The following is a 27825-nucleotide window of genomic DNA, read 5'->3' on the forward strand; positions in this document are numbered from 1 at the left end:
AAACAAATATTTTGTAAAATAGTTGAAACGTCCTGGTCTACTGTTGAAAAGCGGATACTGTCTTTATTTTTGGGAGAGTGGGAATATTAAACGTTCCAAAGTATATATATTACATTTACGCCTATTACATTTTTTTATTTGTGAAAACGCCGTCTTGAGGCTGTGGCCGCGAGGAGGCGGAGACGGTCCGGTCTTCATGCGCACCACGGTCACTCTGGAACCAGGACTGTCGCGGATACCAGCAGGGTGTATAAAACAGAAAGGTTCTAATATACACGTATCAATTTGAATATATATATTTCTTTCAATCAAATTCTAGGAGACCAGTTTGTATTTTTGTGGGGGAGCAGGATTCGCTTGCACTGGCTTCCGGTCAAATTCCTTGTAGACTTTAAAATCCTCATGCTCACCTACAAGGCTCTGCGTGGCTCGGCACCTCAGTACCTGTCTGAACTATTATCACCCTACTCCCCACCTCACAACCTTCTCTCTTCTAACTCTGCTCTCCTGTCTGTCCCCCAAGCCCGTCTACACTCTATGGGTGACAGGGCCTTCTCCTGTTATGCCCCCAAGCTCTGGAAGTCTCTCCCAAGGATATCAGAGAGTCACCTTCTCTAAACTCCTTCAAATCCAGACTCAAAACCCTCTTCTTCAGAAAAGCCTTTACTTAACTGGTTCCATTCCTCTGCTTTTCTTAGTACCACCATCCATGGTCTCCTCTTTATATTGTAATTATGTTTTATCTTGTGTATTCTTTTATTTATTGTTATTGTCATCCTGTAAAGCGCTTTGAGAAGCCACCTTTAAAGGCGCTATATAAAATAAAGTTTATTATTATTATTAAGCAAATGTATAACCCATCACAGACAGGGACATCGGCGTATCGACCATCGTTATATATTCTCTTCACGCCATGAATCGGCGGCGCCCGCTAATTCTCCGACAGGTTCAGTGCCCGAGTGACACTCGAGCCCTTTCTCCTCGTCAGCCCCTGCGCCCGTGCGCCGCTGCAGCCCAGGCTGGGACCTCGGCGGGCCTTCCTGGTCCTGCAGGACAGGAAGCGGGATTAGGCCTGTAGCTATTTTTAATCCTCTACTGGGTGCGAGTGAAATTAGTCACGCGGTTTGTACACGAGTGCGCGCCGCACGACCGCGGGACTCCCGCTCGAGCGGGAGTGGGTGTTCGATACGGTCTCGCGCAACGAACGGATTACATTCTTCCCTTCTTTCAGAAAATGACGTCATCAATTCTCTCTTGCTCATTTTTTTTATTGTTACCGCATGAACACCTTAGAGAAAGCCGCCCCCAGCAAGCTGAAGCAAGAACAAGGAGATGCTCATATTATCACATAAAGCAGGTACATTTCTCTGTGAGCAGCCAAGTGCATTAAACAAAAAAGAAAGCAGGATTTGTAAGAGACTGAATAGTTTCGCATGAAAGCACGTAGCATTCTCCCGCAGCAGACGGTGTGTGATTGTGCAGGCCTGCCGCTCTACAGAGGAGGGCGAACGCGCCGCAGCTTGAACGGCCTGAAGTCAGAACAGGAAACTCCTGTTGGAAAGACATCCAGTAGGGCGGTCGGAGGCGAAATACTTTATTCCTCACAGTCCAGGGACGCTGTGCTGTTTGCAGTGACTTTGCAAGGTCAGTGAGCGATGAAGTGAAGGCCATTTTAAACTCTGAAGTAGTTACATTCAAGCAGTTTCAATTAACAGCTTAAAGTAAAATTATATCGACACTGTAGCAGCAGTCTTTAAAATAGCTCCTGATCATCTGAATACATTAGAAAACAAATGTCATCCCTTAGGATTATACAGTCTACACACCGGTTGAATAGAAAAATAATTAAGAAAACGACAACAGAAACACAGATTTACATCTGCTGAATACCCAGGTAGCTTAGTCCTCAATCGGACACTCAAATGATTTAAAATCTGATCCTCAGGTCCCTGTGAGCCAATGGAAACAGGAAAATCACTCCTAAAAGTAAAACACAGACAGGCACGCCCACCCCCAGGTGCCCCCTCCCTCCGAGAGACCCTGCCCACACCTGTGCCCAGGTGCCCCCTCCCTCCGAGACCCTGCCCACACCTGTGCCCAGGTACCCCCTGCCCACGCCTGCAGGGAGCTGAGTTTCAGATTTTTTCTTTACCATTAAAGTTGAAGACACCACCTCATCAATAAAGATGAACATTTCTTACTTGTTTACCCCCACACCCGCCCCCCCACCACCACCACTCCAAAAAAGTAAAAATAGTGCAAATTACACTTTTGTCCTGTAGCTCCTTCATAAATGTATCCCATTTTGTGCTGTTTAACCAAACATCAGGACAACTGACCCCTGTTGCCTTCAGACCGGGGCAGAATCCAGACTGGCGGAGCAGCGGGCTGCCCCAGCAGGCGAGGGCAGGGGGCAGCAGTGCCCTCTCTGCCCCACGGATTCATCGCTCTCAGCTCTCCCAACCAAATCAAGCGCAAGGATCCTAAAGCTCGATTCCAGTGGAAACGGTACAAAAAAATCTTCAAGTACAAAAAATGATTGAAGCATACCTCTATACTATGTATATATCGATATACATGTTGTAGGTCAGTGCTATTGGATCTGAGCCCCGACACCCCCTGTGCCAGGGAGGAGGGGACACCCCGTCTCCCAGCAGAGCCTCCCGCCGCGGGTCCCACCCCAGCGCGCCACGCCTGCGCTCACACAGGAGAGCCAGCACCATACCGCACAAACAAAGGGTTTATAACGTCGAAAATCTTTTTTTTTTTCCCCGAAAAAAGAAAAACTACCACTCTGGAAGAGGCCCATGTCGAAGAGAACAGCCGGCGAATCGGTGACTTGGGGTCGGTGAGCTCTGTCCGTGTAGCATCAGTCACAATAACAAACGTCTATTCAACACCATAAATTATGAATATTATAATAATCTTTCTTCTATACTGTACAGATCCGCGTGTCCAGCAGTAGTCCTCGGGCTAGACAGTGATGTACTCCTTAAAGGTCACAGTGAGGCAGTTGGCCGTGACGTCGGTGATGATGATGTTCCCCAGGAAGGGCTTGAACCCCGACAAGGGCTCCTCCTGCCGCGCCTCCTCCGCCTCCCGCCCCTCCACGCCCCCTCCCGCCGGCGCCCCGGAGCGGGGCCCCGCCCGGGGCCTCACGCAGCTCAGGTCGATGGGCTCCTCGGGATCGGGGTCCAGGGGCAGGAGGCTGCGCAGCTGCAGGTCCACGGGCCGGTCCGGGGCGGGCGGGGGGGCGCCGGCGGGCGCGCTGACGCTGCGGGCGCTCAGGAGGCGCTTGGCGGGGCCGCGGTCCTCGCGCGGCTCGGACAGGCTGCGCTTGCGGGCGTGGGCGGCCGGCTCGCTGCGCCGCTGCTCCAGGCGGGACAGGACGCCCATCTCGAAGGGCCAGGGGATCAGGTTGGGCTTGGTGGTCAGCTGGAGGGGCTGGTCGTCCGGGGGCTCCTGCGCGGGGTTTGGGGGCTCCCCCCGGCCCTGCTCGGGGGCACCGCAGGCCCCCTCTCCCCCGGGGCCCGGCGAGGACCGTCCGTTGGTCAGCGGCGTGGCCGGCCCGCCCTCCGCGCCCCCGCTGTCTCCCTTGTCCTGCGCCGGCGCCTCGGCCTCCGTCCTCCGGTCCGGGGCGCCGTCCGCTCTCTCGGGCGGCGCCGGCCTCTCCGCGCCGGCGGCTCCGGTCTTGATCCTGGCGGACTGCATGCCGTTGTCCATGTACTTGCTCATGACGATGACGATGCGCCCGTTCTTGTTCTTGTTCTTCACGATCTTCATCTTGCCGCCGCCGTCGCCGCCGCCGTTGCTGGCGACGGGCGCGTCCCTGGCGGCGCCGGCTTCGCCCGAGCCGAGCCCCGGGCGGCTCCCCGTCAGGGGGCCCGGCAGCTTCTTCAGCTCCACGGACAGGTCCTTCACCTGGCTGAGGCAGCACTTCTGCTGCAGCGGGGGGCACAGGCTCCAGCCGGGGCCGCTGGTGCTCTTGGCCTCCTTGGCCCTCTGGAACTGCAGGTCGTACATCTTGGGGTCGGGCTGGTAGTGGTGGTGCTTCTTGCTGTTGAGCTGGTAGTAGTATTTCTTCTTGCCGCCGGCCTGCGGGTCCGCCTGGCTCTCCTTGCCGTTGGGCAGGTACTGGTGGTGCTTCTTGCTGTTCAGCTGGTACTGCTGCGGCTGGACTCGGGGCGCCGCTGGGACCGGCTCAGCCTTGGGGCGCCCGTCTTCTTCCGGCGGGGACTCCTGCAGCCCCGAGAGCACGCTGGACCTCCGCGCGAAGGCAGGGAGCTGCGGGTCACAAGAACAAGGGAGGCTGGATCAGACAAGGGGAAAGAAATGAGGTTCTGTAGCGTCCGCAGGCAGCAGGACAGCGGACGGGGGGCCGGGAGACAGGGGGCAGGAGGCCAGGGAGACAGGGGGTCCGGGCAGCGCAGACGCACGAGGCCGGACAGAGCGGGACTCGCGCAGCACTGAACTGACCCTTCCCTGGGCCTCCAGCTGCCCGTTATTTCCGACCTGCTGCACATGGAGGTCAGCCGTCTCCAGACAGAAGCCCTGCTTGCCCATGGCCGCCGCGCCCGGCCTCTGGCGCGAGGGCACTGCCAGCCCCTCCTCAGGGGCGAAGACGGGCGAGGGGGCCGATCTACAAGTCGTCCACGATGGCCTCCAATCAGGGCACTGGAGACCCCACACACCCCCAGCTGCTCCCAGGGGTCTGCTCCCAGGCCATCAGGCACGCAGCAGCGAATCCCACAGCTCTCCGAGACCCTGACCTCCGCGCTCAAGGATGGCAGCGGCGGGGTCACGCCTCATCACCGATTTAACTGCCCCGGCCTGCCCCCCCCGCTGACCTGCGGCCCCCATCTCCGTCATTCCAGAGGAGCCGAGCCTCTGGTCTCCCGCTCCACTCCAGAGCCAGGAATGCTGATCCTGGCAGCCCGTCAGGTTCTGGATAATAAAAGCTGCAGTTCCCAGGTGACCCTGAGGGTCTTGGTCCCGGGATTCAGAGCTTTTTCACACCGGGGGCAGAAGGAATCGCCGCCATCGGCCATCTGACCAAGGGGCACGGAGAAGACTCTTCTACTGTGCCATCTTCACATCTCAGCAGCTTCGATTTAATACAGAACACTGGACTGGAAGCTGCCCTCTGAACTGTGCAACACACAGTCCTGCTAATGGTCCCGATGTGCAGATTTCATTTAGAGAGACTGGCACACCGTGACAACGCCAAGCCCAGACCTGAGCGAAGGCCAGTCTCAGTACTGGCCGCGTGGCTCGAGCAGGGCCTGACGCAGACGCTGCTCCTTTCCACGCGGCAGGCAGCGTTCCCCACGGGGCGGGAGATGTGCTCTTACCTGGACCAGCAGGTGTTTGGGTTTGGGGCCCCTCTTGCGGTATCCCATCATCTGCTCCTGCCTCTCCCTGCAGGAAGGACACAGGGTTAGAGCGTGAGGTTCGCGGGAGGTCTGTGCTCTATATGCATGTAGAGCTTTATAAAAACTCAAGAGTTTTAGCCTGAAGACGTAAGGCCAGGTTCAGTGGAAGCCCAGCCCCCCCCGTCACGTGCAGAGAGGAAGAGACGCTTTCTGCCGGCTGACAGTGCCCTCCAGCTCTGCGCGTGGCCTGCTGATGGCCTGCTGCTCTCGGCCCTAAGGCACACAGCCACACACACAGCGCGTCTGCAGCAGCCTCTGCTGGAGGGGTCACTCACACAGGCAGAGGCCCTCCTGCAAGGTGCACAGGCAGGTTTAAATCCCAAAGCAGAATTTAGACTCACAGGCTGAATTTCTGGGGTTGAATTTGGGATAATGCATGACAATTCCTCCTATGGCACAGAAACGCTTGTTTGTCAGCTCTATGACTGCTCGTGTCATTATTGCTCAGTCCCTGTGCTGGACCTCACGACGTCTGAGAAGAAATAATTAGCGGTTATTACGTCGTCTGCAGTGTATATACTTTACACCACACATGTTAATGAACGAAATCAATTACAGCTAGGGAGAGACAAACCCTAATTAAAGTAGCGGCCAGGCGCGTTTTAATCGGCCTGCGTTTAGCGCCCACGGCCCCCCTCCCTCCCCGGAGCAAGAGCCCATTAGGACAATTATAGAAAAACAAAACCCGAGGAACGAGGCAGCGCGCTTGCAAGCTGATTAGCGGGCGGACTCGGAGAGACGGGGGGAGGGGTGTCCTTAATGGGCCAGGAGGGGAAACTCGGAGTGACACCCCCAGTCACAGCAAACTTTATGCTCCATAAAGCAATAGCCGATCATCCGTTCCCACCAGGCGACCTCCAGCGACGTCCCCAGCTCCTCACAGCCCATTTGGCAATAACCGCGCGGAGCGACCCCGGTGGTTTGTTTACGAGTTCAGTGTCTGTGCCTTTAAGTGCTGGTTGGTTACACCCCCCCGCCGTACGGGGATGGTTTCGAAGGCTGTGCCGCCCGAGTTATTGGGAGTCAACAGGAAACACGGAGCGGGGCTCAAACACAGCCGGCCGCCGCCAGCAGCCAGGGGACTGGGATAAAAACACCGAGGAAGGCGCGCAGCCCCCGGCGACAGCACGGAGCCGGAGCCGGAGCCGGGAGGCTGTAGCCGGGGGTTGGACCAGCAGCAGCAGCCGGGGTCGGGCGAGCAGGCCGGGCCGCTGGGGGGCTCGCTTGGCGCCGCGTGGCCTTGCGTGCGCGGCTGCTGTGTCTGTGAAAAGCCGCCGGTCCGAACAGGAGTATAAACGCTGGAGTCCCCGGAGACCCCCGCTCGCCCTGTGGCACAGAGCTGTTGCAGCACAACTGTGACTGTTCTCCTGGCAGGCTCCGAAACGGGCTGCTTCATCTTCACCGCCTTTCCAGATAGCGGTGTGTGTATATATATATAAAAAAACACCTTCTGGACATGTGCCATAACACGTTCCCCGGGAATGTTTACAAAACCTGTCAGACTTCAGAAGGAAGTGCACCAAGTTCAATCTCATGTCACAGCACACTCAGAACGCGAGGGGTGTTCAGCGGGCAACATGTCGGTGTGCGTGTGTGTGTGTCAGTGAGCCAACCCGCAGCCCGGAGAATTAATTCCGCTACAGAGGCGGACAGACTGGAAGCGAGAAAGAAAACACGAAAGAGGAGTCCAGGAAGTGCTGGGTGAACGAGGCAATGCCAATAACAGTTCATTCACGCAGGCTCGTCCCCCAGCAGGCCGGGAAGCGCTGTAGTAACACCCCCCCACACACACACTGACAGCTCGCCCGCCCCCCCTCGCTCCTCGCCATATAAGGCATGCGCTGTGCGGGCGCAGGCTGCCTGCGCGGCTCACCTGTTTTGGAAAGCGATGAGCAGCCTCGGGTCCAGAATGTTTTCCTCCGGCTCCCACGTGTTGTATCTATCAGGGGACAGAGGGAGAGAAAGAGAGAAAAACACGTCAACATCCCTCCGCGCTCTCTCGCGCGCTCGCTCTCCCTCCCTCCCTCCCGCACGGGCGCCGCCGGTGTCCGGCCGCCTCGGCCCCCAGCCGGCTGGGAGCTCAGTCCCAGGAGGAGCAGAAGCGGGTTCAGAGCTACTGATGTTGCCATCGCCTTCCCCGAGAGTGAACAGCGCCGTTCACTGGCGTCTGAGCCGACAGCCCTGCTAGAGATACGTTTGTTTCACTGCGGGTCTTTATTCATGAAGCTAAACCGGGATTCAACCGATTATTGCGGTATTGTGCATCACAACACTGTCCACATTTCCGCTTGTGTTCGTATCTGACACTAGGTTGTCATTCCACTGTGGAGTCCACGCAAACAAAGGCAGACCGCTATAAAAATATGACATTCTTAACACTAAGGTGCCAATCTACGATATCCCTGCAGTGGATGAACGCATGCAGGGTGCACCCTCATCCACTCCAGCGGGCTGAAGGAGGACTTATTTCACTGTGGGTGTCAAAGTGTGACAGCGCGTGTTATTGCTACTTTCATTACTGAAAAACCAAAAGGGAAAAAAAAACGGACGGGGGCCATTTTAACTTCAGTTTTATACCGCTGCGCGAAGCCAGTGCGAAACAGAGCGATAATTAAAAGGGGATTAGATGGCCGTGGGCTCGCGCTCTTCCCTTGCATGCATTAGTGAAGGCATCCGCGAGTGACACACACACACACACGGGCGCGGGTTTGGGGGGAACAGCACTGCGAGGCGCGTGGATGTGGGGGGAGATGGGGCTCACAATAAACATGTTAATAAAATGGGGAGACAGAGACTTACTTGGGCGACCATCCCCTCCACTTGACCAGGTACTCCACTCTTCCCTGCGAGCACAAACACAGAATTAACGCGCGCAGCACCATCCCACGACCCCCGTGACAAACCCACGGCAGAAGGAAAAGACGCATAAACACCACGACCGGAGACGCCGTGTTCATCGGCAGCCCGGCCGCAGGAGGAGGACGTTACCTTTCGGATCCGCTTCTTCTCGATGCTTTCCACGGCGAAGACGTGCTCGCCGGCGGCGGGCAGCTCCATTCCCGCCCGGGGTCCGAGCGAGGGGTGTCGAGGGCAGCGGGGGCTGGACGCCGGGGGTCGCGGTGGATTCGCTGTGTGCGGCTGGCGGTTTTACTCTCGGCTGTCTGCTGCGAGAATTGTATTCCCCCTGCTCTGTCTCGTCCGTCCTCCCTCTCTCTCTCTCCTCTCTCTCTCTCTCTGGTGCTCGTCGGCAAGAAACAGCGAGATATGAGCTCCGGCAGCGGCTGCAGAAAAGCAGTTTCATGCAAATAGCGACCACAGTGACGTCAGCTTCTGGGGGGGCGCTAACGCAAGGTTCTATTCTAATGTCAGCTGTCGGATGCGGAGCAGAGTCGGGCGGCGAGAGGGAGCTGGCGAAATTATACTCATTGATGAAAATTTTAACACAGCCTCCGCGCTGTTTTTTTTTTTAATACCCTGTCGATTCTGGTCTCCGCCTCGGTGCTCCCCGCCGTCCCCAGCGGGTCTGTCCGAGCTGTGCGGGAACCCCGCTGGCCGGTTTCGTTTGCAGACGAGGGACTGTTTTATTTGTTTCAGTGTTAACAAGCACCCAGGGTATTTTTTGGGGGGGCTTCTGTATAGTTCGTGTTATAATGAATAATATTTTTCAGACGACAGTCGGATCCCCCAACTCTTTCACGAGAAGTGCCATTGGTTCAATATTTTAATTCGCGCGCTTATGCTCGTGCGTGAGGAGCCGCTCGGGAATTCCTGTCACGTCTCGTGTCGGAACCGCCGGGAGTCCACGTGCAGCGGGCACGGGCTCCGCTCCGCGCGGGGCAGACAGCAGCTCCGACGTCACGCAGTACCTGAGCAGTGCCCAGCTGGTGTTACACCTTCGTGTCGCAGAAACACGCCAGAGAGAACGGGGGGTGGGCCCTGTCAGAGCGCGTGTAGGTAGTTTTCCCGAAATGCCGCCGTGTAAGAGCACATCACTGGAATTGTAACGTCATGCAAACCGCTTGTTCCCTCAAAGACAATATCCCTGAGGAAATCGGATGGAGTTTTTAAAATGGTGTAGAGCAAACCGGTGGACAAGAGCAAACAGAGCTGAGTGTGAATCGCTCACACCGCCGTGATTTTAGACGGAGAAAACCACGTTTAGGGAAAGACCCGCCGTAAATTTCTCCGACATAAAGAGGCTCTTGTGCAGCTCAAGGAATCAACGAGCTTGTGTTCAAATTCGTGACCTGCCCTTAACAATTCTCGTTTCCTCGGAACCGAAATAACTGCGAAAGGGCTAAAATACAGCGGAAAGACGAGACATCAATTGAATACAAAATAAAATAGCCAACGTTAATCAACACGGAGATAAAAGGCCATGTTTTCCGCGTTTAAAATGATTCCCGAAATCCGAACATTATGTGCGTTTACTGTGGAATTGTGTTAGGCTGCATTTTGCCCAAACATGGGCAGACATTTTTGACTGAAAACAATCTGAGCCCTTTCTAAAAAAAAAAGATTGCGATTAACCGGTTTAGATAGAGAGGAAATATTCTGCTGGGCAAACCGGGCTCCGGGAACAACCCTTCAGATCTCGGAGTAGGAGCGAGAAAGACATTAATCGCCGGCAGATTAATAACTTTTCTCATCAGCGCGTTGCTATGCGGGGTTTCAGCTCCAGGTTCCATTGGGGATTGTAGATAGGTGGTCAAAAACACGGAATTTAAAGGCATATAACCCTCGAGCAATTTTTAACAGTTACTTCTTAACCCTCCTAAACGAATGCGGACAAGTGTTTGTTTCAGTCACACGTGTGCAAGCGCCAGGAAACGGAGTTTGCTGAGTAATTCTGGACCAGACCGCAGCGCATTCCTTGATCAAATTCCTCCGCAGTTAATAAGCGAGGGTACGAGCTCGAGGCGTTTGTCAGACCGCTCGCGTGCAGCTCAGCAGAACCACGCGCATCCCCATGCCCTGCTTGGAGAGATATGTAGGTCATAACGCCCAGGTCTCGGCAGCCCACCGACACTTCCTCCAGAGCATTAACTACTGTCCCCAGATCATGCAGGGGCATCGAGAGATATTTCACACCTTCTGAGCTGATCATATACCCTGTGAATATCCCAAAACGTAGACTTCGTCATGACATTTACTGGAATAACTGGTCCGCACCCACACAGACGGAGCCTCTCTGCCTACAGCTTCCGAAGTCAACTTTTGGTTTCTGGGAGCGCGTGCCTCTGCCGTCCCCCTTGAAATCCTGGAAGTCATTTGCATTGATATTGCCAATTCCGCGCGGGCGCAGACACACACGTGTAAATTGGTGCTTAATGGGCTGCAGTGGAGAGCTGAAATGTAGCCCGGAGATGCAGCTGGCGCGCTCAATTAGTGTAATAATTGCTGTCGTGATGAAGCGTTATTTCCCGTTTGCACACCAAAATTATTAATCGAATTGATGCCGCTGTTTTTTTTTCTTTTCATCGGACACAGGGTGAAAATCTGAAAGGGGGTGGACTGCGTGCTCGCTAATTACCTCCCTCCCCCCCCCCTCTCTGCGAATGAGTTCAGCTTTGCTCACTGAAATTCAGCAACGCAAGGGTTAACCTGACAGCGCAGGCAGGGCGCGCGGCAACCCGCAACCTATTGCGAGCCGGCACGCGCTAGGGCTGCCTGGCCATATAAGGCAATGATTCGAAAAGCCGCACCGAAATAAAATCGGTCTTTTAATTAACGCTCCCGGCTCTGTTTTCGTTCCCGGTCAACACGAAGACCCGCATCCGCGCGTTTGCAACAGGACGAGGCGGCGGGATGTGGAGGGAAAGGCGGGCGGGAGTGTAGCTGATGTCTGCCGATCGCAAGCAGCCCCATTTTATCACACTGGAGCAGCGCGGCGGCACGACACGGCACCTCCACCAGCGCGGCCTGCGCTGTCTGAACTGACCCCGTTCACACGTTTGCTTCTTATGGTTCAAGCTGCATTACAGACGCCCCCCCAAAAAAAAAGCTCTTCTGGGCTCCCCTGGCAAAAATGAGAAAATCCGGCGAGTTCAGATAAAGGCTGCAGTTGATTAAGCAAACAGGGGGGCGGGATAACTCGCTGTCGCGCGATGTTTGCAATCTGCTGGGCTGGGCGACACCTGTTACTCGCGCGGCTCGCTGCGCGAGTCAAAGCGAAACCCGCCGCGCGGCTCGCTGCTGTCCGCGTGTGCAGACGCAGTTCGACGGAACGAGCTCGGAGACACGTGAAGCTCTTATCTTCTTCGCGGGAAAACAATCTGAGCTCTGTCGCACAACCCCCCCAGCGCGGAGTTACAGTGACTGTGCGCTTAGCAACGACAGATATCAAATACGTCTCTGTGTCGTCAGGCTGCTAAACCTCCACTGGCTTGAGACACAGCGCGTGCATGCCTGTCCCCTTTTGACCACGTCCTTCACGGAGTTCGCAGAAGTGACGTCAGAACCACGATAATTGCTTAATTAATAATTCCCAGAAGACCCGTCCTGTGCGTGACGCACAGCCGGGGCGGGAGAGGGGGACCGGACTGTGTCCGGAGTGCAGCTGGACACGGGGGTCAGCGCCTCTGCTCTCTCGGACAGTGAGCCTGTGATCTGTAATGACCGCAGCACTGGACTGGACCTTCGTGGTCCAGAGGTGAGAGCGCCACCTACCGGTCCACGCGCGTCTGTGGCGAATGAGAACGGACCCTCACGCGCTGCTGTGAGTGCGTTTAGTTGAGCGACTTGCTTGGGGAAAGTTTATCAGTGAGCCATCAGCTAAGATGTAACACAATTGTACTACCGCATCATTCCCAACTCGCACCCGTCATGTTTCTGCGATGTTATTTGTATTTGTTTAACCGTTGAAGCAGGGAGACTTCAGCAGGTGACGCAGGAAATGTCTCGACCAACATGGCGCTCAGAGCAAGGTGATTTTCTTGGACAATCGCACGTCTGCGACGAGATCTGGAGACGGCGGGGTGGTCGAGCCTCGAGATGTACTAAAGGTCTCGCTTGTCTGGATGCAGCGACACTCTTATCTCAGACAAAGCAGGAAAAGCACCACTTCAGTTGCTGAACTGCTGAACTCGTGCACGTGTTTCAGTTGAGAAATTAAAATGCAATCTTTAACTTCAATACAGGCTAGAAGAACGATAGAAAGCGTAGCTGGAATGTGGGCGCGAAACGTTCAGGATGTGGAAATTATTTAATAGGGAGAGGCTGAAAGCGCCTTGTTTTCCCAGGCGGATAGAGAACTAAAACCCTGCGCTGTGTCGCCTGGATTGTTTTCATTGAGAAAAGGCAATTCAACAAAAGAGAGACACAATTCGTGGCCAAACGTTCTTCCCCGTGTGAGATTATGAGTAAATGTTCCGAGTCAGGGGTGACAGAGAGAAGACGAACACGTTGCGCACAAAGACCCCCGCGCCACGCAGCAGCAGCGAACCCCTCCGGTTATTAAACACAAACGACCACGCGGCTCCAGAGCCCCGGGAGAGCGCGACCTGTGCGTCGGGCGGTCAGCGTGCGCGAGCCGGGGCGCGGGGAAGCGCGTGGCCGCCGACGAGCCCCGCGCGCCGGTGATTCACCGCGGAATATATAGACAGCGTCTTGAACCCGTGACGCACACAGCGAGGCTTTAGGCTCTGCAGATAACTGGATCAATGCCGATGACGACAAACCAGTTAAGGCCTCATTAAATCGACAGGCTGCTGTTATCGCCCCTTGACGTCTTAAAGCCTGAGCCGCGCAGAGCTGCCTTCCTGAGCCTCAGCCCACACGTACTGGTTAGCTAATGGACGAGATGTATTAAACTCCCTTCTTGTGGGCATCGCTTTGCTTTATGTGTGTGTGCTGTTTGTGTCAAATACATGGGGCCATGCCTGACACACAGAGCTGATGCACAGTGATGCACAGGGCATTCATTCTGCTGATGACACAGCTCAGCAAACAGTGACTCAGCAGCTCCCAGACCCTGGCACCAGTAGCCCATGGGTCAGTGACTCGGACTCTGGGAAGCCCAGCGAGAGGTGGACAGGGCCCAGGGACAGAGGGGTGGACGGGAGGCCTCTGAGGGACACAGGGGGACGGGGGGCGTGAGGGACTGGAGAGTTCTCTGCGGAGCGGGAGATCGGCGGAGGAGACAGTGTCAATGGAGAGCTGGGACTGAGATCAACTCACTGCTGGGCACTCCAGCAGACAGAGGGCAAGACGCAGAGGGGCTCACAGCAGCCCGAGCCATGCCTGGAGACTGGACCCGAGACGCAGGCAGAACCCAGCAAATAACAGATGTTAATAACATCACGCAAAGCCACTTCTCAGATTAATACAGCATCCATGTATTCAAAATCCACAATCAAGCATCGCTATTCCAGTATTAATATTAATAATAACTTCAGGGTTTTATTTACCTATCTGGTAATTATTGGCAATTGTATTTAACACGATTAGATAAATCATTAATCTACACTTTTAGAGGGTCTGGTTTTTGGCAGGACGTATCCCAGATGTCAAAAAGATGTTATCCTTTTGGAAAACAGTAGTAACCACCCCTCCCCACAGCAGGTGGGCTTGAGAGAGGCTGGGGTGGACTGTCCTCGGCACCGCTCTGCACTGCACAACTTTTCTGATGCTTTAATGTTTTTAAGAAGTGAGAGCTTAAACTGAACTGGCCTTCAGCTCCACCAGTGCCATCCCCCAGTCCCTCAGTCTGGGGTTCAGCAGAGGCTGTTCACACGCGGGCCTCACGACACACTGTCTGTGGCCCAAACGAGAAAATGAAGGGTGATGGATCAGGGAGACATCAGACAGGAGACCCAGCCTCACTCCTCACTCCTCACTCCCTGCCTCACTCCCAGCCTCACTCCTCATCTCACTCCTCACCTCACTCCTCACCTCACTCCTCACTCCCTGCCTCACTCCCAGCCTCACTCCTCACTCCCAGCCTCACTCCTCACCTCACTCCTCACTCCCTGCCTCACTCCCAGCCTCACTCCTCCCTCACTCCTCACTCCCTCACTCCCAGCCTCACTCCTCACTCCCTGCCTCACTCCCAGCCTCACTCCTCACTCCCTGCCTCACTCCTCACTCCCTGCCTCTCTCCCAGCCTGGAGGAATGGAGGTGTCCGGTCTGCGGGCGCCTGGGCGCAGCAGCAGAAGCAGGCCGGTCTCTGCAGGGGCCCCGGCAGGATGTGGGCGTGGCCCGGGTCCGGACGGTCGAGACAGCGCTGCTGCAGGTGAGACGAGTGTCTCCCGCTGAGACTGTGGAATCAGACAAGCACCCTGCAGCCTCGATGTAATCACACACACAGTGCCACACGCACACAAATCCATACACAAGCACACAGTCACACACACACGAAACACACACAAACCCGCACACACAAACCCACACACACAGTCCCACACACAAGCACACACAGGCACAAAGTTCCACAGACAAATCCATACACACGCAAAGAGTCACACACACAGTTCCACACACAGCACTCACAGTCCCACACACACAACACACACACACACACATGCATACAAACGCATCCACACAGACCCACACGTATACACACAGACACAAGCACAGACCCACTCGCATAAACACTCACAAACGGAAACTCCCTGAAGCTCCTGCTGGTGAGGCTGTCCGTCACGCAGCCAGAGCAGGTCCTGTCCTGAGAGAAAAAGCAGTACCGCCCCCCAGCTCTTCTCCCTCGCTGGTCTGTGCTGTGGCCAGGAATGTGCGTCCTGCTCCCGTCGGCCCCTGTGCAGTTGGCCGTTGTAGCAGCGTGCCCCGCTGTCTCCCGGCCAGCAGTGGCTCAGGGCAGGCTGTCAGGCAGCGGGGCTGGTGCTGTGGCTCGGCTCCTCGTGCGCAGGCAGGCTGTGGCTGTGGGCCGGCGGCTCTGCTCTGCGCCCCTGGAGACGCCGTCACAGGGGTGAGGGGCCTGGCCGCAGAGATGTGGCATGATGGCCTCGTCTCATTAGTCCGGCTTCTTCTGAGGACGAGTAACTGGGACAGAGAGTCCCCCGGCCAGGCTGTTACAGCTGGGGGTGATGCAGAGGCGGCAGAGGACTGCTGAGATCTCTGGGGGGAGGTCTGCTTCCCCCCCGACAGTCAATACAAACGTTTACAGCTGCCTGCGCAGGATATTGATTCAGTCCTCTCTTCCTGAAAAAGCCACAGGCTTTTCAAAACTCAGGTTTAAATCACAGCAGCTGAAAACAGTTCTGCTCCAGATGTTCCCAGGTGTCTGACAATCACCTATAAGGAGAAGACCCACAGGTTTCTTGGTGCTGACTTTAGAAATGCATAATCGAGCCCCTGCACAGAGGCCGAAGAGGTGTGTTTGCAGAACTGTGAATTAGAGACATCATTCTTATTCCTCTATCTCTAAGCACCTCTTTCACTCTACTGGGGTTCAGTTGAAAAAGAAGGAAAATAGACCTGCTGAATTTAAACTGGACTGGACACTGGACACTGGACACTGATCCTGGGGTTGGTCATGCTGTCCTGCGCTCTCCCTTGGTCACTCACAGTAGTTATAAACCAATTATTACATGACAATTACTATGTAATAAAGACACCTGATATTTAAAGGTTATCTTGAAATAACGTATCAGCATATATCATTTACAGACAGTATAAATCATTTATTATTGTTGTTATACATTGCACATATTTTAACAATACGTAAAAGAATTACAGGTTATTAAAATATAGTAATTTTGCAGGTTTTGTGGTATGGCATTGAGACGTCATTGGAAAGAATTACTGCTACATTTTAATATTTTATCTGTAATACATTATAGTCCATTATTAAGAATACTTTTATTAACTTTCAGATAAATATGTATAACAATGATAAAATATTTATAAGTGGTACCTAAATCAAGAACGTTACCCATCCTGCTGAAATGATGTCTTAATGGCCGGACATCTCTTCTGGGGGCTGTAATTGCTGCATAAGGGTTTCCAGTGGAGCCATTGATCCCCAGACTGGCCACAGAAGGGCTGCAGGAAACTGCTCAGTAGGAGAGCAGGGCTCCTGGGGTCCGAGCGGCAGTGTTTCTGCAGGGCTCAGTGAGCCGGTCCCTGAGCTGGCAGGTGCCAGTCCTCCCACCAGGCAGGAACACGCACCCATGAAAGCACAGGCCTCCATTATGGGGATCCTTGAGGAGTGTAAAGGCCCAGACCTCCAGGTTCAAAGGAAGCTGTAAGACAGCTGAACCCCTGACTCCTGAACCCCACCTCTTAAATTCTCCTGCCCCCACTGACACCCCCCTGTTTTTCAGTGAACTCACAATACTGCTACTGCTGAATTTTGCACACAGCTGCTTTCTAAATGTTGGTTACAATTATTGCTGCTACCCTGATCCAGTTTCCAAGAACGGTGATGTCACTTGTTATGTCATTTTCTATAGCGATGTTACGTCATCTTTTATGTCACCTGTGTCATTTGTCATGTGAGGAAAACACACAAGTAAGCATTTCACTGTACTCAGGTACACATGACAATAAACACGAGCTTGAGCTTGAATATCTGCTTGAGAGCGAGAGGACGCAGGGACTGGCAGGGACTGGCTTTCCAGTGCTCACAATGAAGGTCCCCAGTTCCAGACTCATCTTGTGTCACCTGCTCGTGCTCCGTCCTGCTGCCAGCAGCTCAGCTGCTAAAGCCAGAGGTCAGCTGCCCAGACTGGTCACCCTGCGCTAGGCAGACTGTACTCCTGTCCCCCAGCCTGTCCTGGGTCCCTCTCCTCCTCCAGACTCTCTGCTGGAGGAGGGGCTCGTGTCTGTAATAGCACAATCTGGACATGGTTTAGCTTCATTTTGCAGTACCATATGGATCAAAATGTGCAAGATATTTTTTTAATGTTAAGTTGACCGCAAACAAGAACTTGATACATACAGAACCATAACATTCTTAGCCGCAGCTTGGAAAAAGAACAGGCCTTTTATGTTTTCCTTCCTGGCGTAGACTGCATGCTGATCTGACTCTGCTCTTTGCCTTATCTCTGCTGGCATTAATTTCCAGCGCGAGCCTAACCCAGCGGCTCCTTTTCCCAGCAGAAGTGTGAATCAAAGCGCACAATCTAATAGATTAATTTTGCACATACACCCACCGGATTCGGTAAAATAGGAATTGCGCAACTGGAGAGGATTCGCAGGTGGTGTAGTTCATTTACGAAACTCGCCCTGCTTCTCAGAAGGCAACAGAGACCGTGACACTCTGATGTTGCACTCTGCCTGACCTGCGCAAAGACCAAGTTGCGACATGGCTGCACAGGCGTACACGGTAATTACCTTATTGTAAGCAATAGTAAAGGATTATTTTAACCCTTTCAAGATGAGTAAATGGACACCAGTGTAATCACAGTTACAGTACATCTTGACTCGATTCAGTGAAATCCGTGTAACAAGGCAGTCTGCTTGAAGTTTGATTGCTTTATATTGTCTCCAATCTGGGGTGCGGCACTCTGCTTCACTGTCCCTCCAGTGCCTCCTTCTCCTGGAGCCCCTCCCCAGCCTGAGCGGAGCCCCGGCCTTCAAACCGTCTGCCTGCTGTCTGGATCTATGAGCTTTAGCCCAGATTGGCACTGATGAATAAGGGTAATTGATTCGTTTGATAAATTAAGCTCATGTGACAGTGTGTAGTGGGAGGCGTCCAGGTTGAGGGGAGGGAAGCACCAGTGTGAGGTTAGCAGGGACCACAAATAACACAAAAAGAACAAACAAATACCCAATAAGACAAAAAGACAGTGTGCCGCTGTGCCTTGCGGCCTCCAGGCTGGGCTGACGCTGTTTAACGGGGTCCAGTCTGGTGAGAAGGGGGCGTAAAGCAAGAACAAAACGAGAACTTTGTACGTGAAAAAGGTGTGTGTGTGTGCCTGCCCCAGTGAAAGTGCATGATGGGACAGGCAAAAAAGAAAAAGAACACCTTACACGGGTGCAATCCCCTCTGGGACTGCCCCTGTCAAACTCCCCCCTTCTGGGGGGTGTCCAGTGTGCCTTTATAGGACCCGCCCAGCTGGGACTAGAAAGGTGAGGCGTCGCCCTTCCACCAGGGCTGTGCTCCACACTGGGCACTCCCCCCGTACTGCCACACTCAGTCCCAGCTCCTTTATTCCTCCCTGGCCCTCTGTCAGGGTGTGAATCTGCCTGTTACACGCTGTGTCTGTGCACTCCTCTATCTTTGATCAGGGAGCTTCCACTTGGAAACCAACTCCAAGTGCTGTGGTGAATGAGGAAAAGCGGCATGTTGCTAGGGAGTTCCCGGTTCAAATCGCAGCTGTGCTGCGCACACGAACTTTCCTACGCTCCGACCTTCGGATGAATCCTTTGCCTGGGGATAAAAGCATCCGCTGAGTGACTAATTAGTAAGGGTGCTCTGTGATTAATAATACATGAAAAGCAACTGATGTGCTGTAGAGAACAGCCACCTTCTGCCAGATCAAACAGCCATGTCGCGCTCCCCGCGTTCGCCCCCACACGACCCAGTCTGTGACCCTTCGGGGAAGAGCAGTGGGGCAGAAAAAACAGCGCCAACAGGTTCCACCCCATGTGAATTGTTTCTGACAAGTATCCCAGGCTGGGAGCTCTTTGCATCATTTATGGAAACAAGCGGACAATAATGTCCACCTTCCTCAGGGACTTAACTGCTGAATATTCTGCCCTGAATCTCCTCTGTCCAAGAGGGAAGACTTGTGGCTCTTTGACTTGTGTCTAAGGCCCAAGGACTGATCTGATGATTCTGCAGAGGTCAGAGGTTGGAGATCAGCAGCAGGACCGGTGTGCTCTGCAGGGAAGACCGTTTGCTGTTTTCTGCACTAAGGACAGAAGCTCAGACACAGGTGTATACAGCCTGTGGAGGACTGTCACAGGGATCCGAGCTCTGTCAGAGACTCTGGGACAGAAAGACGCGCAGACATGAAGATCCAGCTCAGACAGGGCAGGGGGGGCTGTATATGCCTTCAGATTGTTTGAAACCGTTCTTGTGTGTACAGCACCCCTCCAGATCCTGTGGTGAGAGCACAGTGGCGCCCTGTGAAGGATGAAAAAGCACACAGCAATGTGCTAAAGCCCTGAGCCCGTGAGCTGTGGTCAATTAGTGCGAAATGTACAGATCATGCTGCGCTCATGAGGGTGTGGAGTGTGTTCGGGTGCAAGTAAATCAATGTACATAAAGCACAGCAGAGCCAGTGAAGGAGACCATGGGCTGTCCACAGGTAGAGAAGAGCTCGCTGGCAGGTAGCAGAGACAAGCAGGTGGCCGCTACAGCGCAGCAGATGAGGAAGATCAGGAGAACTGGAACATTTACCACAGTCAATCCTTCACCTGCTCTGGAAATCAGGAAAGCCGTCTGTGGACACTCTACCAAACAAAACGATTGACTGAGTGTTCAATTGATTGATGAAATTTAACCTGTCCTGCTCCCCCAGGCTTTCCTGTTCCAGGTCTGGCGCTGGGATTTCTGCCGAGTCGACCTGCGCATGTCTGGATCGGGGAGTGCTCTGCCTCTGCAGGTCCTTATCCAACAGGACAGGCTCTGAAGGACTCCCAGTGCGGCTGTAACAAGGAGAGCCAGAAGGGCCCGAGTGGGACGATGCTCCTCCCCAGCTCACTGCCACTGGGAAGGGCTGGGACCCGGCTGGGGGCTGCCAGACGCTGAGGGCTTCACGTCTCGCTCTGCTCGTGCTATTTTGTGTTTGATTTCACTGCTCATTTTACCTCAGAGCAGCAAAAGAACAAAGCAGGAGGAAGACACCAGCTGTGTGTTAAATGTCAGGATTCCCAGATTCAGGATTCCTGGAGCCCTCTGCCAGCCTGTCCACCAGCCTCCCGGAGAGGGACGAGACGTCCCGCTGTTCCATGCTTCCTGTGTCTCTCCGGACAGCTCTGCCTGCTATTTCAGGAGACAGGCGAATAATGAAGGAGCTGCGATAATGAAGTGTGTTGACTCAGGTATCACGTGAGTGGTACAGTCACCCTCTCCACGTCTGCCAGCCCTGCACGCCTCCTCTGTCCTGGTCTCTACTCCAGAGCGGCCTGTCGCTGCACAGAGCTTGGAGGATTCAGTCCTGCACCTACTTACTCCAGACCCTTTTCTTAGAATGTGAAAATAGACTGTAATTGTCGTACCCAGGTACAGCATGTTGCCCAAGGATTCCAGAGTGAAGCGAAGCAATGCAATACTGTACAGCACAACCCTGGGCTAAGAGCCCCTGACTAGTCCAGCATCAACAGGCTGAGAACACTGGCCTGTGCTCTTCAGCTCCCTGTAGACTCTGAGCAGCCAGCAGCGCTTACACAGACAGACATCACCCTTGTAGAGTGTGAATCACCTTTGCTGAAGGATAGAGCTGCCAAGACGTTCTGAGAGTCGGGATGGTGCTGTGGATCTGAAGTTCTGAGAGTCGGGATGGTGCTGTGGATCTGAAGGTCTGAGAGTCGGGATGGTGCTGTGGATCTGAGGAGGGGATCGCGCAGTTGCCGGGGCTGTGGTGCAGAATACTCAGCATGCCTGTTGGAGCACAGGAGAAAATTCAGCACAAGATTCCCAAATCCCAGTCCTTTCTGATCCAGCGGGTTCCTGCCGAAGTGCAGTTTTCAAAAATAATGTGAGAAAAATGTCTGCGAGAGGCAGCCCTGCACAGCAGAGACGCGAAAGTGACAAGAGCGCGAAACCTCTCACAGCGCCGAGGTTAGTGGGTCAAAGCTGTGCTGACAGCAGACTGGAAGTGTTATTTATTTGCACCAACAGAAACTGATCTGCAATCTCATCTGCAATCAAGCCACTCATGTGGCTCAGAAATCAATCCTGGCTGCACCACTCAGAAAAACAAAGCAAAATCCAGAAGAAAAAGACAAATCAAGAGCGAGACTATTACTGATGTTTCGGTCATCATACATCAGTATTTTGCCAGGTCCTTCTGACAAAGAGGTAGGAATCCGGGAGCAGCAATCGGAGGAAAGGAGGTCTAGACAACCCAAATGTATACACTGGAGCCAGTGATCCGCAGGGACTGGGGCTCCTCCTGAACTTTGGGCTTCTGCTCCATTTATTACAGTGGAAGCAGCAACAGTCCTGCTTTTATTTCACTTTAAATTCTCTGGACAGCTGCAGCTGAACCCTCAGAAACCCTCGTCTTCCCTGGTTTCGTTTTTAACTGCACATCCAGTGGACCAATTTTCCTTTGTGTTTCGTTCAGTTTCCAGGACAGGCGTTCTCTCCTCCTTGCAGTGCTCACTGGGAGCTCGTTGTCCACAGCGCCCAGTGTGTCCAGAGAACAGGACTCCAGAGTTTTCTGTCCTCCTTGAGCAGCTACGGAACAGACATGAATTTCACAGGCAGGGAAATAAGAGAGTCACAAACAAAGACATAAATAAATATAAAGACAGTAAAAGAAAGTTCAAGGAAATTAATCTGTTCTTAAACAAGGCCCATGAGAAGTAGTGCAATAAGTCTTCAACACTTCAAACCCCATATTGACAAAGGCTCTTTTGACAGGCGTCTGGAAAGCACTGCCCCGCCGTTAGCAAGCCACCAATCTGGGGGTCTTCAGGAAACAGCGGGTTTGATGGGGTGCAGAGCCAAGGAGTTAGCAAGACGGGCAGATTGGCGCTCCCCTCGACTGCAGCCCTTCTCACATTCTGGCGTTGGCAGCCCGGCTTGCTGACAGGCAGGAGCGCCAAGGAAGACGTACCCAGCCGGAGATTCGGCCGGCCTGGCTGTGCGGAGTCTGGCCTGGGAGCCTTGGGCACCCTGTGCACCGCCAGGCCAGCCCTGCCCAGGACAGGAGCACCAGAAGGACACGGGGCAGCGGAGCGGTCCGGAGCCGTGGCCCAGATGGCCCAGAGACTGCCGGGCCCACGAGAGCAGGGCGTCGGGCTGGGGGGCAGTGCTCGTGGTCAGGGGGCTGTGGCTGAGCCTGCATTGCTGACCAGCCTCATGTGACCTTTAACCCCTAGGAATGGCCTGTTTTCACTGAAAAGGACAGGTGGTCAGTCTCTTTCCATGGTTCTGTTTATATCTGCCAATATTGAAATCACTGCCTTTAAGAGCAATTTAAACGTTCTAGCGGGTTAACTAAGCAAGGGGAGCTACAAACCTGCAAGAGACACGCCAGCGCCGCAGCTGAGCTCCCAGCCGGAGCCACAGTGATAATACAGCAGCTTGTGTCTGCGCTTGCTTTACAATCTGCAAATCCCCTGCAGGTCCTTGGCAGCACCAGGAATGGTGCCCAGGAGGTGCCAGAGGCTCTGTGCACATTCCCCGGCCCGGAGGATCTCAGCATCAAGTACATGCCAAGCTCTAACCCCCCCGACTTGTGCACTGCACCCCCACAAGCTCATGTGACCACTGTGGTAGGAGCTCCAGGTGTTAGTGGGTTGAGGTTGATTAATCTACCTGATTAGGGGTTTACAGTATTAATACAAAGAGCCTGGTTCCAGCAGAGCAGGGGTGAAAGTGCCGTTTTGTTCAAACCTGCACATTAGCTACAACTTCCTTCCTCCTGAACCTTCTTGGCCTGCAGTGTGGTATCACATCGCGCTTGCTGCCTGACGGGAGGGGGGGGTGGGGCGTGATTATAATCTCACACATGTGAACAGAGTGCCAGCAGTCTGCTGTTCACACACTCACTCACTGCACAGCCCGGCTGCAAACTGCAGTACCTGAAGCAGCATTCGCCACCTCACACGGCAGGAAGGTTTTCATTTTGACTGTTTCTTCTGCAACTGATCTAATTAAAAAAAAAGTAGATGGCGTCCTGCTGGTAAAAGACAATAATGAACTTCAAGAAATCAGCCTATATTTGTTTAAGAAAACATTAAAATGCCATGAAGCGTTCAACACAGGCCGAGTACTCAAACTCTAAAACAGAGCTTTTCTTTTAAAAATTGAATGCATAAACTAGAAGGAGCTGTAGACATTTTCTTTAATTTAAAACACTCTGTCAATAATATTGCATGTTAACGAGCAGCGGAGAAGGAGATCCTGAGAAGGTGGTTGCACAGTACTCCGAGAGGAAAATAAAGAGTGTTTACAACTATGCAGATCTGCGTGTCCTTCAGTGTTTGAGGACTCCACTTCACCGAAGTGCAAGCAGGGCAATGAGAGTATTTTTATCAATGGAAAATGAGGCACTTGCCTGTAATTTATCACCATGGAGACTGAGGAAGAGCAAGGGGAGCTGGGTGAGCCCTGCGCTGCCGGGGAGGACAGGACGCTGTTCTCCCTACGTGTGCAGACGCTCAGCAGAGGACCTGTTGACCGCGGCACCAGACACAGCTCTGACCACAGAGCGTGACAAGGGTGCAGATGACAGGAGGCCCCGAGACCCGTCCTGCTCATCTCGGTGACACATCTGACTCTTAAATAATCTCAGGGATTCGGCCTCTGCCACATGACTAGGGACTCCCACAATCCCCTGTGTACAGACAGGTTTCCTGTTTTTCTGTCTTGAATAAATATAAACTTAATTTCCCCTTGTCTCCCCTGGTACTTGTGTTGCTGTGGATCTTAAACAAGCCCCCAGAGTTGAACCAGATGACGCCTTTCAGGATTTTTAATACCTGAATCAAGAAGCCCCATAATCTTCTGTGCTCAAGACTAGAAAGGCTCCATTCCCTTAAACTTTCCAACGTAAGGTGATGCTCTCTTTCAGAGAGCTCCTGGAGAAGCAATGTCTTCAATACAGTGTTCTGACACAATTTGTGTATTCCAGACCCACAAAGATATTGGCATAATCAACCTAGCAAGAACCCTTCAGCAGAATGAACAGTGAAACACAAGCTGGGGACACAAGCAAACATTAAGGGAAGTGTATTGAATGTTAGAGCGATCAGAGGGTTGTAGAGGTGATGAACAAGCTGCCCAGCCCTGCTGTTGAAGCCAATGCTCTGTCTTTCTTCCAGAAACAGCCGGGTGAGATCCTGGGATCAATCACCCAATTACCAATGGAGGTCTAATTAATGCTGTGTGAATTTTTAAAAATATTTTCTTAGATATAAAATCTACACTCTTAAATATATCCAGTAATTGTATTGGCCTTTCATACTGCTTCTGAGTGGACACAAACTCCTCTTCAATATCTGGCATTAGCAGAGCCAGAGAAATAACCTGCCTGCTCAGGAGGGCACAGACTGACGCACAGTGCAGCCGCCCAACCTGAGACGTTAATAAAAATAATAATCGCTGCATCTGTCTATCACTTCCCTCCCTATAGTGTCCTAGCGCTTCACATAGAAGAGGGACCCACTTCTCCCATCACTGAAGAGCAGCCCCAGTGCAGGGCAGCTCAGGACACTCAGCCCCGCTCCCTCAGAGAGAGGACTGCCAGCCCCCAGCTGAGAGCTCAGGACACTCAGCCCTGCTCCCTCAGAGAGAGGACTGCCAGCCCCCAGCTGAGAGCTCAGGACACTCAGCCCCGCTCCCTCAGAGAGAGGACTGCCAGCCCCCAGCTGAGAGCTCAGGACACTCAGCCCTGCTCCGTCAGAGAGAGGACTGCCAGCCCCCAGCTGAGAGCTCAGGACACTCAGCCCCGCTCCCTCAGAGAGAGGACTGCTAGCCCCCAGCTGAGAGCTCAGGACACTCAGCCCCGCTCCCTCAGAGAGAGGACTGCCAGTCCCCAGCTGAGAGTTCAGGACACTCAGCCCTGCTCCCTCAGAGAGAGGACTGCCAGCCCCCAGCTGAGAGCTCAGGACACCCAGCCCCGCTCCCTCAGAGAGAGGACTGCCAGTCCCCAGCTGAGAGTTCAGGACACTCAGCCCTGCTCCCTCAGAGAGAGGACTGCCAGTCCCCAGCTGAGAGTTCAGGACACTCAGCCCTGCTCCCTCAGAGAGAGGACTGCCAGCCCCCAGCTGAGAGTTCAGGACACTCAGCCCCGCTCCCTCAGAGAGAGGACTGCCAGCCCCCAGCTGAGAGTTCAGGACACTCAGCCCCGCTCCCTCAGAGAGAGGACTGCCAGCCCCCAGCTGAGAGCTCAGGACACTCAGCCCCTCAGAGAGAGGACTGCCAGCCCCCAGCTGAGAGCTCAGGACACTCAGCCCCGCTCCCTCAGAGAGAGGACTGCCAGCCCCCAGCTGAGAGCTCAGGACACTCAGCCCCGCTCCCTCAGAGAGAGGACTGCCAGTCCCCAGCTGAGAGCTCAGGACACTCAGCCCTGCTCCCTCAGAGAGAGGACTGCCAGCCCCCAGCTGAGAGTTCAGGACACTCAGCCCTGCTCCCTCAGAGAGAGGACTGCCAGCCCCCAGCTGAGAGCTCAGGACACTCAGCCCTGCTCCCTCAGCGTGGCCCAGGCTGGCGCTCTCTCTGCAGCGACGAGCGAGGGGACAGAGCGCTCTTCAGGAGCACATTCCCGGCCAGAGATCTCGGAAACATCTTTACTTAGCAAAGCCAGAACCTAAAATACAAAAGCTCCACGCAAACACACAGAGCCCAACCCACCGAATTACAACTGAACAGCATGGACATGACCTCATGAACACTGGCACACTGTGTCCCAGAAACAGACGGAAAAGTCTTCGGACTCCCGGAATTCAACGCCTTGGGACGTTGTTTCACCGAGTGCTGGTGCTGGATCCAGTGGCTCATCTGAGTGGATACCAGCACCTCAGAAGAAAACAGGGCTAGGAGCCGCAGGGCCACTGGGTGCCTGGATGCCATGGCCACGCCCCCTGTCTGTTGAATACTGTTAAAAACCAATTAGGCTCAGGAGACTGGAAGTATTCTGTGCTGAAGGCTCCCTTGGGAGGCTCTGTCCAGCTCAATCCCCTCCATGCTAATTTGTACAGACGCCCCTCCTGCAGCCCCTCCGTGGGCAGGGGAGGCCAGCCAGTGCTTTTCACATGCTAATCACCGCTGATCTCGGGGCCCTAACAGGCCTCCATGGCAACAGAGGAATGGCCCTAATGAGCCCCGTGCGCCCGCTCCCGCGGGGGGGATCCGGTCGCCGGGAGTCCGGTCCGCGGTTCCCTCGTGGGTCGGCGCCGGCTCCCATTCCGATAAACAGACCTGAAGGGTCTCCGGGTACTTAGTGGGTGTGTGCTGAAAGCGAGGCCGGTCCGATTCCGCACGCAGCAGCAGTGTAGGTGGGGAGCTGCGTCAGCATGCGTTGGCTGCAAAGGAACAAGTAATAGGTTTATTCCCTGCTGAAAGGAGAAGAAAGAGCCTTCAGGTGACCTGAAGAAGGCTCCACGGCCGAAACGTTGTTTTCTTTCTTCTTTTTTTTCAGCATGGAATAAACCTATTACTTGTTCCTGAGCAGTAGTGTGTTCCGACAGCCCGGCGGAGTGGCGGCTCACGGTGCTGACACTCTCGCCCGGATTTCCTGCTTTTAAACAGCCTGTTGGAATATTTACCGTAGGAGGTATTGAAGTAAAAAAAAAAGCCAACATTAGCGTGGCACATGTTACTGAAGCACGGTCTAGGGCCCGAAATTCAGTTTCCCACTGGCGAGTCCGAGCAGGTTAATACGGGACGCGGGGCTCGGATTCCCTCAACAGAACCGGTACAAACCACAGTAGACCGCTGGGCCCGTTCAGTCCGGCCCGCCGCCCAGTCTGTGTCCTGTCCGCTAGCACACTGTGGATTGCGTGATACGACGAGTGACTCACCACACCCGTTTGCCATTTTCGCCCCCCAAAAGAAAGAATCGATTTGCTCCGAGGTGTCCGTGCGCAGTGCCGTCTCTGCCTCACTGCAGCGCAAACAAACGGCACTTGTAGTTAGGGCGCCTTCTAAACGAATTATCGGGTTTCGTGTTGAGGGTAAAACATAAACAGAAGAATCTGTACTTTGATTTCGCTGGGTCTTAAGGTTCTTGTAACGCCTCTTGAGTTGGTCCCCTCTCTCGGGACTTTTCTAATGGTCAGTTTATTCCAGGTTGTTAAAATCCAGAAAACAATTAATTAATCCGCGCGTTTTGCAATTGCTTATGCTGGAGTAAACAAAACCCGAAAACCTTCCTGTGATGAGAGAAACCCTCTTCTCACCTTCCAGCCGCTCGCTCTCCTCGTCTTCCGTTTCTTCCCTCGGTATTGATTAATCGATGCGGGTCGATGCCGAGTGTCTGTCCCCTCCCGGCGAGCACCGGCCCGTCTCGCAGTCGGGCCGCTGCTGGCCGCGCAGTCAACCGGGAAACGCAGAAAACTAGACGGGAAGGCAGAAATCATGGAGGAGAGAAAAACGGGAAATTGTCAGAACAAAGCGCAGGGACGGGCGCAGGGACGGCCGTGGTGCGAGCGGCAGGGTGGGGGTGTGTTTCAGGGTCGGGGTGATCAGCGGGCGGGGGGCTGCAGGGGTCCGGCGCACCGCGGCTCGGATTCCCCCATTAACGCGTCGAGCGGCCCGGCACAGCGGCACCTAGCCTCGGGCGGGAAACGAGATCGAGTCGTGGCGGA

General features: G+C 54.1%; 1 protein-coding gene and 1 long non-coding RNA gene across 2 annotated transcripts; both read right to left on the minus strand.

The window, feature by feature from the left end:
- Window positions 1-1247: 1247 nt before the first annotated feature.
- On the minus strand, window positions 1248-10967 carry cbx4 (chromobox homolog 4 (Pc class homolog, Drosophila)). The gene is made up of 5 exons (XM_069194670.1): window positions 8421-10967; window positions 8232-8275; window positions 7306-7371; window positions 5352-5418; window positions 1248-4284 (listed from the first exon to the last, which is right to left on the minus strand). Exons 1-5 carry the CDS (start codon window positions 8487-8489, stop codon window positions 2974-2976), a joined length of 1557 nt encoding a protein of 518 aa, XP_069050771.1. The 5' UTR covers window positions 8490-10967; the 3' UTR covers window positions 1248-2973.
- Window positions 10968-25725: 14758 nt separating this feature from the next.
- LOC107078459 (uncharacterized) lies at window positions 25726-27606 on the minus strand. Its single transcript, XR_001479394.2, has 3 exons — window positions 27418-27606; window positions 27040-27122; window positions 25726-26541 (listed from the first exon to the last, which is right to left on the minus strand). It is a non-coding gene; the product is annotated as an uncharacterized lncRNA (long non-coding RNA).
- Window positions 27607-27825: the final 219 nt, after the last annotated feature.

Source organism: Lepisosteus oculatus, chromosome 9 (assembly GCF_040954835.1).
Source record: "Lepisosteus oculatus isolate fLepOcu1 chromosome 9, fLepOcu1.hap2, whole genome shotgun sequence".
NCBI lineage: Eukaryota > Metazoa > Chordata > Actinopteri > Semionotiformes > Lepisosteidae > Lepisosteus > Lepisosteus oculatus.

What these genes read in the sequence shown, in the direction of transcription:
- cbx4 (XM_069194670.1), bottom strand. Translation starts at nt 8,489, where the DNA reads ATGGAGCTGCCCGCCGCCGGCGAGCACGTCTTCGCCGTGGAAAGCATC. An exon ending in AGAAGAAGCGGATCCGAAAG is followed by an intron (nt 8,276 to 8,420) that starts GTAACGTCCTCC and finishes TTGTGCTCGCAG; the next exon opens with GGAAGAGTGGAGTACCTGGT. An exon ending in CCAAACACCTGCTGGTCCAG is followed by an intron (nt 4,285 to 5,351) that starts GTAAGAGCACAT and finishes TGTGACCCGCAG; the next exon opens with CTCCCTGCCTTCGCGCGGAG.